Source organism: Hylaeus anthracinus, unplaced genomic scaffold (assembly GCF_026225885.1).
Source record: "Hylaeus anthracinus isolate JK02 unplaced genomic scaffold, UHH_iyHylAnth1.0_haploid 11997, whole genome shotgun sequence".
In the NCBI taxonomy this organism is placed as follows: Eukaryota; Metazoa; Arthropoda; class Insecta; order Hymenoptera; family Colletidae; genus Hylaeus; species Hylaeus anthracinus.
The window spans coordinates 2286551-2297156 of NW_026534344.1; the positions used below are offsets into that span (position 1 = coordinate 2286551).

Consider the following 10606-nt stretch of genomic DNA (forward strand, 5'->3'; position numbering starts at 1 on the left):
CGAAAACCCCGACCAATCAGAGCGCGCGTAGACCGTTGGAGCGGCCGTGGTAGCGAAGGCTACGCGCTGAGCGGCTGCGTCAATATCCTTCGATGCACGTCGAGTCACTTGTTCGCGTACGAGAGCGGCTACCTAGCGCGTAGCCATCGCTATCGCGGCCGCTCCAACGGTCTACGCGCGCTCTGATTGGTCGGGGTTTTCGCTTAATATCTCCTTAACGAAGCCCCATCCGACATTTTTGCAAAGGAAATTGTTGTTCAGAATCGTCTCAGCTACCCTCCATTTCCGGCTCCTCCCCGAGTTTTGGGACACCCTGTATATAACTACAAGTACAGATTAACCAGATACATTTACGTGTCATTTTGGTACATTAAAGTAGGAACCTTCTAAGTCTCAACCGGATGGTCATTGCAGTGCATAAATAAACGAGTCGACTTTTTCTATGCGTAGTTTGCCATTCAGAGGCCTGCCTGTCCTGTGGATAAATTAATATGACACGAGTTCGTTTTCAACGCGTCTTGTTGGAACGACAAATTAACCTCTGTGTAGTAATTAACCCCTATGTATACAGGGCTAATGTCTCGCGAATGCGTCTTGCTCAATAACAAATGTAATTAAAGATGCAAGTGACACGTTAGCGAGATGAGGGATCTTCGGTTGAATAAGTAAAAATTTGAATAAACGTATATAAAGACGTTAAACGAGTACAAACGACGAGTTAGATCGTCTTTCGCGGTTAACAGGTTAGACGTAAATACCGAGCGACACGGAAAGGTCGATTCCGAGGAACGTAAAGAGTCGCAATCGATATCGGAGTATAGAACAAGAATATATACTACTTTTGATCTTGCGTACCGTTTAGGACCCGATAACCTCGTTCTGATCAGCCACTTTTCTGTAAAGACACTAACGCTGTCCATCAGGAATATTTATCAAGAACCTCTCTCAGGAACCCTTATCAGGAGGTTCTGGTAGACACCACGTGGTCGTTTAATAATTAACTAGACTGCGGATTTTTATGCATTTATAGGAAATTTGAACGCGTAAGAACGTACAAAATGCAAACAATATGCAAGAATATAAAAAAAGATTGAAAGTAAAGTTCGTACTATAATAATTGCAGAATAAAATAAATTCCTATTTAAGTTCAATATTTGTAGGCACGTTAGCGAAGATTTTATTTTGCATAAAGATCCGCAGTGTAATCATTACGTTCATCTATCATCCCTTGTAATCTTCCTTCAAAAGTTCTTTGGGAATCAATTCCAAGAAAATGGATGCAGGTCCAAACTGCTTCTGCCGACTGCCTCATCGTCTACATTTTTTATTCATTTTTTGCACGATCATCCCCTTCGCGATTATACTACGATAACAAATGCCCACCGTGAAGTCTAATTTCCAAGAGTATCATCTCGGACTGTAAACCGACTCGATATGACACCGCGCCCAGGAGACTTCGTGGTGCAACTATTATCGCGATTATACGGGAGATAATTGTAACGCGGGTCGTGTATGCAATACTTTTGCACAATGAATCCTTTGTAGAGTTATCGATGATACGACTGCGTGAAAGATAATTGTAATGTGTGAGATTATTGCGCAATATGTCGTACAATATAATTATCCCGAAGAAGTGCGGGGAACAGTCGAATAAAAATACAGTAAAAATATGAAAATTACGGGGGATGATAGAATTTCATTCTGTCTTGGCCCCCATGGAGATGCGACGTCACCGCCTATATCCATGGCGACTCGGTGCTTTCCTCGGGAACTTGCCGAATTATTCAAACACTTTAGCGATTCGAATATTCGACGAACATAATTTAAATACTATTGCGATATACTCGACCATTCGAGAATCTGGATCTGCGTAGCACACTTTAATACGGATTATAAATAAAATTCTAGGTTCCATCGACATATAATTTCTCCCGCTTTAATTCGGTCGCTAGAATAGTTAAATATTCGAACGAATATTTCCCAGCATTTTAGTATTCATGAGATACTCGAACATCGAAGTCTAACGGTGAATTAGAAATTCGGTGAATTAGAAATTCGGCGAATTAGAAATTCGGCGAATTTCTGCGTTTACGTCGGGGCTGAGGTGTAATATAAGTGCACGCGAGCGAGAGCAATTCGTAAACATTCCTGTGCAATTTTCAGAACGTGATCTGTTTTACCTGTTGGATATTTGTTACGTGATAGTCGGTCGTTTTGGAAGGCAAGTCGCGAGCACTGGATCCGTTATTACTCACACTTATCGAGAAAAACGTTACATTGCAACCGAAATCAGAGTCGAACAGAGCCCACGAACAACAACTCCTCGCACGATAGCGGTCGACGCCGTACTGAAGCTCGAGCGAACGGCCGAACGCGTGCTTCCCTTTTCCGCGAAAATATTCCGAGCGGGAAGGTCGCGATAAAACGTGGTGGCACACACATACACACATTCGCTCGCATTAAAAATCATCTATACTACTCTCTTCCATTCGCACGAGCCTCCGTATTTCACATATGAATAAAATAAAACAATTGATGCAGCAACATCGCATCTGTTTTCTACCGTTTTTATTCGATACTATACTAAAAAGTACAAAATTCGAAAAAGTATATAGTTTAATATACATAAATTACCCTATATGAAATTTAGTTAAGAAGCTTTCGAGTAAAATAAAAATATGCATATCTTCTTCATTCCTTGTTACAGTTATTGTTCCATGTGTCTGAGGAGAGTACGTGGACCATTAAAGGTTAACAGGTGTGCGTGACCTAGCCACGGACGCACGTGCGATATCGTTTCGTTTACCTCGTACGGGATTCCCCGTATTAGTATTCCGCACCCCTATCCATGTACGTGCTTATTCGCGTTGAGATCGATTGTGTGCAACATTAATGAGAGCAACTTTTACGATTCCGAGTCGAAACGAAACCGGTCGAAGGTCGTGGCGTCAAATCGCCGTGCTTTTTATTCTTTTTATGTAATCCGCTACACGCAAAAAAACCGGTTATGCCTTTCACCATTGAACACCTCGACACACACGACCGAAATTTCTATCGCCTGTTTTTATTATCATTCCAGCTTCATTGCACTTTGGGTTGGATAGAATAATTGCAGTAACAACGCCACTAGAAAAGAAAATAATTCTTTTGAATTCAATCTACCGATCTTAACCAGGATAGTTAAAAAAAAAAAAAAAAAAAAAACAACGCACGACTTCCACGATGTAAGGATCCCGTTCATCCTGCATATTGTCTTCTTCATTTTCCTTCCGTAATCGGGTCTCTTATCTACTTTCCTGTTGCGCAATAACAACGATTTTCTGTTCTATACCTTTTCACGAGTTGGCATAACTTATGTCGATTTTCCTGGACACGGTTGCTGCAAACGTTCGGCCATATACTGTCATTCAAAATTCATGGTATTTTTCTTTTTTGTATTCACCTCAAAGGTCAACCTATAGACCGACGAATATCGAGGGTATCGAAAGGACTGGTATTATTCTTGGAATAATAAAAGTAGAAAGAAAGCAAATAATAAACGCCGATTTAAAATACATCCGTTCGATTATTACTAACCAAAATTCGCGGAATTTGATAAACGAGATTAATAAATATTTATATTTTATGTCCGTTTTACAGAGTAATTTTCCATTGACCGATCGTCGCTCAGTCCTTGTCGATAAAATGGCGAGTCTTGGTACACGCGCGCGCGAAACGAGCAGCTGTCCTCGATAATACTCGCATAAGACAGACCTATCTCGAATTGAATGAAAACCTTTGGCATTTTTAATTCCGTGTCCAGTTAAGGAAATAAAATCCATTACAAAATAAAGGAAACCGTGACGCAACGATAATTATCGCGTAACCCACACGATCGTCGTCTACTATTATCGAACTTGGTTATCCAACGATAAGACAATACGAAAGTTTAAATACGTGGAATACTTTGAAATAATATTTCGCAGGAAATGTGGTTTACCGTGTTTAGACGCATAGTTAATGTCGATAATTGTTAGGTTTCATAGGATACTTTAGATGCGCAATAATAGAGCACGATGCTTCCAAGATTGTTATGACTGGATAAATCTTGTCGGCTCGATAAGAATTACGTAATTCGGGTCAAACGTCGTTTTGGAAACGCCATGGTGTACGCTAAAAATAGGATACGTCGTGTGTGGCGAGTAGTATACTACACGTCTATCGAACCAAATCGCTTTTACATAAGATAAATTAACGTTATCGTTATTCTCGATAGTAATAATAGTACATATCATCGGTAACTTTAGATAGAAAAATGAAGGACGCAATGTAAACGTGCTAAGCGTCGTCAGGACGACGTCAGTTGCACAAGGACAAATATTCAAGAAAGGATACTACGATAACGAAGAGAAAATGATTGAAATGAGACAGATTTGATTACCTTAACCACCTTATGCGATCACGGCATCCCGTCTAATCCGGATTGCAAACTTTAATCCGATGCTTTATGTAGAAATTTTGTTGCACGACGTTTCGCGCACATTCACAATCATCAGCTATTTTCTGTTGATTGGTAACACTTTCGAGAATCATCTTTGGATTGTTTCCATTTAGTCGACACCGAAAATTTCTCTTTTAAAATTGTTCAGTTTTTACAACCAAACGTTGTTTTTCACCTTAACGGGTACCTTCAGGCAATTTACGAAAATCACTATGAACCGATCAATGTTCTTTTAAACAAAATCGTCCGTCGATTTATTTTATAAGTAAATGTTCAGACTGCATCGACACACCTCGTAGTGCATTGATTTTGTTTTACACGAGGTTAGGTTTCCTTCAATGCATATAACGTCCTTGGTATACGTTCACGGACGTGGCGACACCTTCGTGATTATTGCAATATCAAAAAATTGCGAATAACAATCGGTAAAGGTCCAATTTTTGTACATAGATAAATTGAAACGTTTGAACATAAGGCAGATTTCTGTTTAATATGCGTTAATGAAAGTGTGAATTACAGACACCATTTTTCTTCGATCTTTGCGCCATTTTCTAGGAAGCATCGCTATAGTTGATAATATAAACGTTACACGTGTGATGCAGGTGCATATGCATGCATATAACCCTGAAGATGGCCCCTGAAGGTATGCAACCTGTAGAGTAATTGAAATAAAAAATGAGTAACTGCATACCTACAGGAGCGGTTCTAGTTCGTACGTCGAGCCACTAGATGGATAGTAATCTAACAAATGTAGATTCCTACTGCATAATTAAATATAGCAACTGGAAAATATAATACCACAAATAACGTATAAAAAATAAATTAAATAAATTATACCACATAAAGAAAATATATTTTATTGATACACGTTTGAATAGAAAACTGTTATCTCGATAACATCATGTTTTATGTGAGGAAGGAAAATTTCCGATTGATTTCAACGTTATCTTTCATTATCGTTAGCATCGACGATTATCTTACAGCGTAGAGAACTAACTAGACAATACCTAAATCTGTACAATTGTAAACTAATAATCGTTACGTAATTGAGTAGCGGGATCGGTTAGAGGAACATAGGAAACGTGCATCAGTTTTTTCTTCGTGACCGTGCCGTCGGCATCTTTATCCACCTGAACCAGATCTTGAAACCTTTGGAAACCTTCTATGCTAACAACCGGACAAACTAGTCGTCCCCCAGGAGCCAGTTGGTCTATCAACTGCAATGTACGATACATGTTTTAATCTGATTAATCAGTGTTTACAGTAACTTTATTTTTGTTTGTCATCTTCTCTACCTGCTGTGGTAAAGTTTCCGCAGCAGCTCCAACGTGAATCGCGTTGTAGGGCCCTTCAGCACCGTGTCCCAACCTGCCGTCTCCCACTAGGCGCATTTACAATGACCTGTAGTTAGACTTCGGTCTATCTTTTAACGCACAGCAAAGTCACGCAATTGGTAGACACAGTCCCGTTTGACTCTTCGTGACAAGGTACACAACCTACTCCACGAGGGTGGATCACGAGTATTTTTTATTTGAGCACATTTATCGTTCTCAAACTCTCCAATACGTGAAATTTGTTAACATTACATGAAAAAATCACATTTTCGAGTAATGTTTCTTTCTTCTACCTAACACCAACCATCCGTGAATAAAGATCGTAACGCATCTAGAATTTTATATTTCTTACCGATAAATTTTACGCGGCCTTCCTTGATGAAGTGGGGACAGTCCTCGCTAACATTTTTTGTGGACATTTCTATGAGTTCAGGAATGTGATCGATACCGATCACACGACCACGCGGGCCTACCATAAACGCCATGCAAGCAGACAGGTACCCAGACCCAGAGCCCACATCCAGTGCTTTTGCTCCATCGAATAGCTGATCAGATAGAATGGACAATGCATATGCATGCTGTAAAAAACATAGTACTCTTTACATTCTTACATCTTCAATATATTGTTCTTGTTGACTTACCATATGGGGAGCACTAATTGTCACGTTATATCCAATTCTCCTTGGCTGATCAAGGTATGGATTTGCTTCGTGGCAATACCTTGCTCTATCCACTGCGATCATAGCTGCTTCTGCTGTGTCTGTTGCTATTAGACCAGCTTCTGTAATATAGTTCAGTAATTAAATTCTATCCTAGAGATATGCTTTCAACCATGCTTTAAAATTATTGATTTAGATTAATATTTTTCTTAAATCTTGCCTTTTAATTTGGCTACCATTTCCTGATTCGTAGTTCCACTGCAATGCCATGCCATGTTACTTAGCGAATCCAATGCAAAATACAATGGGAAGATGTATCTGTTTGTACATAACAAAAGGAAACATATAAAAAAGGGGACACTTACATAACATAGTAAAGGGAACTTGAATGAATTGTTTGAATTTGTATCTATATCACAGATAAGATAATTCTTCTAAAATAGATATATATCATATAATTTTCCACATTCATAAAGTGACATAACCTGTTGGAATCATATCTTAAAGTCGTAGTATTTGGGAAAAAGGATAAATATTTGCAAGGATTCGTTGAAGGTGTGGTTGAAATCTAGGTAAAAACAAACAGAGGCTCGCAAATATGATTTCTATCATTGCACGATGTCGTTTATTGATATTCGTTTGCGTAACATTTCAAATGAAACAAAGAAATTGCAGGATTATTCAGGAAAGCTTCCTATTCGAAGGGAAATTAACGTTGTCTTTGTCTGTACTCTGTACGCCTAATATGGCAGTAGCTGACAAAGGATGCACCAGGATTTTGCAAAACTTTTTGGCGAGAATAGAAAAAGGAAAGTTTCGTCGTCGATCTGTTTCATCAGATTGATAACAGTTATCAAGAAATCATGCTATTGTCTTATATTAAACGATGTGTATCGAATTTGAAGGACGTTTTTATGAGGTTAAATACCTGTTTAGCTGTTATCTGGCTGTGGGAGATACGTTCTGACAAGTAGCGCTGCACTTCTGACAATGCATGGATAGTGGATACACCTATAGTTGGATTGGTGTGATATAGGTACTTACATCATGTGATATGCATAAGTCAACTGTGTAATCAACCGTAACACGGGATAATTTTAACAATAAGATGTCGAACAATTGTTCGAATTGCTGAATGTTGACCTATTATTTGGGAACTACTAGGTTTTGGTGCTTTCCTCCTGTGAGTAATTGTGCACCACAGGGTTTATTAGAGGGTTTATTACATCTTGGGCCTAATTAGAGCCTCCCGAAGTCCCCTAAAATGTTTTTTATTTATTTTGTTCTATTTAGATGGAATTCTTTGGTATATATCCACTATGGTATAACGTTGCAATTTGTGTGCAGAAACAAGCACGTGTTGTCGTATGCTAAAAATGATTACACGTGTGTAGAGGGCATATAAATCAACTGAAAGCATTAATTCGTAAGAAAAAAGCAGTTGTCGCTTACGGGGTCGTAAATTAAGCACTACTATCGGGAGTCGGTAAAACAGAATGATAGTAAATCTCGCGGAATCATTTAGCTATGCAAGATGTTATATTGATACGATCTTATTTGCGACTATCAGTTTATCATTGTGGACTTATTAATAACGTATAAATGCGTTTATGTAATTGTAAGGGTGAATGTTGTAAATTGTTTTCTTGTAAATTTTGTAACGTCGAGGTGCAATAAAGTTTTCTTTTATTCGATTCAATCATTCATTGAAACCTTTCACGTAATGATTATTCGCATCGCATGAAACGTTATCCACATCTATGGAAAACAAGTGGAGCTCTCTGTAAAATAACTTGCTATTCAAAAGCTCGGAGGCTTCGAATGTTTGGGGGGTTGGTATATTTATGACACGCACTGTATTTTCAGAGAAAAGCTAACACATGCGTTGACGATGCTGTTTGCCGAGAACATACAAAGAACGACATAAGTCGCATTTCTGCGACAGTCGGCTGCAAGATAAGAATTGCAGATTCGATTCGTTCGAGTTCGGTAACTAGGTGTTTTCCAATCGGTATAAATTGCACGAAGGGTCGAACCTTCGACAGTAGAGGGGAAATCGGTCACGAGAACGGTATCTCAGGTGTAAACTCCTAACTGCAAAGAGATCGAAACGGCTCCGTTACTCTTGACCCACTCGATCGCGCTTTAACGATAAACACTTAAGAAAATAGTCCGTTTCTTATCGACAGATTTATTCGCGGAGAAATTAATCGCGGTATCATTTTGACTTCGAACACCGTTTTGTGATTTCAAACGTGCTTGAAAGAGGAAGAGAAAACATGGCGGAGGAGAAGGATGGTGTGCCAGGAAAATACCGACAATTTTTCGTCTGCCTTGTTAGTAAGTGTCTCGAGCGTCAGGATACCTAGTAACTAATTCGAAGACATTATTCTCATGACTAATACCATCGCAAATGTGTTCCAGTGAACATTCCGTGTCTGACGTACGGGCTAACGATAGGCTGGCAATCTCCGTCGGTACCCTTGCTGCAAGACAAGGATTCCCCGGAGGTTGGCGAGCCGATGACCGACGAAGAAGTGTCATGGCTGACAGGGATTATGTGTCTGACGGGTGCTTTTGTCAGCCTGGTGGTTGCTGCGATAGCAGAGAGATGCGGGCGCAAATTAAGCGGTTGTTTAGCGACTCTGCCCTTTGCCATCAACTGGCTGTTGATCATTTTCGCGACGAATCACACGCACGTGTTCATCGCCCGTTTCCTCGCTGGCTTTGGTGGCGCCATTAGTTTATACATTGTGCCACGCTACGTGTCAGAGATCTCCAGCGATGAAATAAGGGGCATGTTGGGCAGTCTGTTGGTCCTGCTCCTAAACGGTGGCATTATGGTAGGATACATCCTTGGGGCGTTGCTCAAGTTTCGTATCTTCGCGGTGACCGCGTTCACGATACCGCTGTTGTATTTCGTGTTCATATTCTTTCTGCCGGAATCTCCTGTGTACCTTGTGCAACATAATCGGCTTTACGAAGCAGCGAGGTAAGGAGACAGTTTCTGGAAAAATACTTGCAACTGTAGCTACAGTTGACAGCTACGACTTCATCGATTTCGTGTTTCGTAGATCTCTAAGGTGGTTGAAAGCCAGCCACGAACCAACGGTACAGCGAGAATTGGCGCGTCTGCAGGCGGAGGCCAAAGAGTTGTACGTTTCAGGAAAATCGGTCGGATTTTCGAACTTGTTTCGTGACAAAGCAACAATCAAGGGATTGGTTATCACGTTGGGTCTGTTCGCTGCGCAACAATTGTGCGGAATATTCGCCATGGTAGGAGATTATCACGACTGAATTCGAATTTAAATCAATTAACGAAACAAATCAGCGCCCTCGACGGCACTTCCAAGTTCATTATGAAATAGTTTCTGTGTAAGGACGTTAGATGCCGCTACGGATATAAAACTGATCGATGTTACCATTTCAAGGCAAATCATTAATTAATCTCGATCTCTCTCTTTTTTTCCCCACAGATAAGCTACGCAGAGACGATATTCAAGATATCAGGAAGCTCGTTATCGCCGAACACCTCTGCAATTATCTTAGGCGCCATACAACTGTTTGGCTCGTATTTGTCCACTTCATTGATGGAACGACTCGGCAGGAGAATTTTGCTTCTGACGTCTGCCTCGGGAATGTGTATCTGTCACTACACTCTCGGAATCTTCTGCTACCTGCAGGTGCTTGAAATCGATGTCAGTGCCCTGAATTGGATTCCAGTGGTGATGTTGTCCGTCTACATGATCTGCTACAGTCTAGGCGTTGGTCCGGGTCCATACGTGGTGTCTTCGGAAGTACTCGCTCGAGACGTTGCGAGTTTATGCATGACGCTAGGTTTGTTCGTTCTCTGGATAACGGCGTTCGTCGTCGTTAAATTCTTCACGAACATCGCCAGTGTGCTAGGCATGTACGGTTGCTTCTTTGTGTTGGGTACTCTCTGTGTGGCTATTTTCGCGTTCGTTTTCGTGCTTATCCCGGAAACGAAGGGTCAACCTCGTCAGTTAATCTTAGACCGACTGAACGGGCTACCTTGCTCCATCGACAAGACCCGATACGCTACGTCTAGTAACATAATCCAGAAGAATGCGCCCTTACCTGAAGAAGTTTGACACAGTGGATAAAAATCTTGA

At 40.5% G+C, this 10606-nt stretch overlaps 3 protein-coding genes across 4 annotated transcripts in view; 1 reads left to right on the forward strand and 2 right to left on the reverse strand.

Moving 5' to 3' along the window:
- The window catches only part of LOC128889686 (oxidative stress-induced growth inhibitor 1-like), a 12295-nt gene extending 7481 nt beyond the window's left edge, over positions 1–4814 (reverse strand). Inside the window, exon 1 of one of the 2 annotated variants that reach the window (XM_054147538.1) lies at positions 4421–4814. The gene's annotated coding sequence lies outside the window, so the exon portion shown is untranslated. Of the gene's footprint in view, positions 1–2180; positions 2372–4420 lie in introns of those variants that run through there. The other variant, XM_054147537.1, reaches the window with a different exon arrangement.
- Positions 4815–5321: 507 nt separating this feature from the next.
- LOC128889694 (protein-L-isoaspartate(D-aspartate) O-methyltransferase-like) lies at positions 5322–7534 on the reverse strand. The gene is made up of 6 exons (XM_054147550.1): positions 7402–7534; positions 6694–6791; positions 6456–6595; positions 6167–6392; positions 5776–5861; positions 5322–5697 (listed from the first exon to the last, which is right to left on the reverse strand). Exons 2-6 carry the CDS (start codon positions 6746–6748, stop codon positions 5509–5511), a joined length of 696 nt encoding a protein of 231 aa, XP_054003525.1. The 5' UTR covers positions 6749–6791; positions 7402–7534; the 3' UTR covers positions 5322–5508.
- A 242-nt stretch (positions 7535–7776) lies between these two features.
- LOC128889687 (facilitated trehalose transporter Tret1-like) lies at positions 7777–10586 on the forward strand. Its single transcript, XM_054147539.1, has 4 exons — positions 7777–8813; positions 8898–9465; positions 9548–9749; positions 9950–10586. The coding sequence occupies exons 1-4, from the start codon at positions 8753–8755 to the stop codon at positions 10583–10585; spliced, it is 1467 nt and encodes a 488-aa protein (XP_054003514.1). The 5' UTR covers positions 7777–8752; the 3' UTR covers position 10586.
- The last annotated feature ends 20 nt before the right edge of the window (positions 10587–10606 follow it).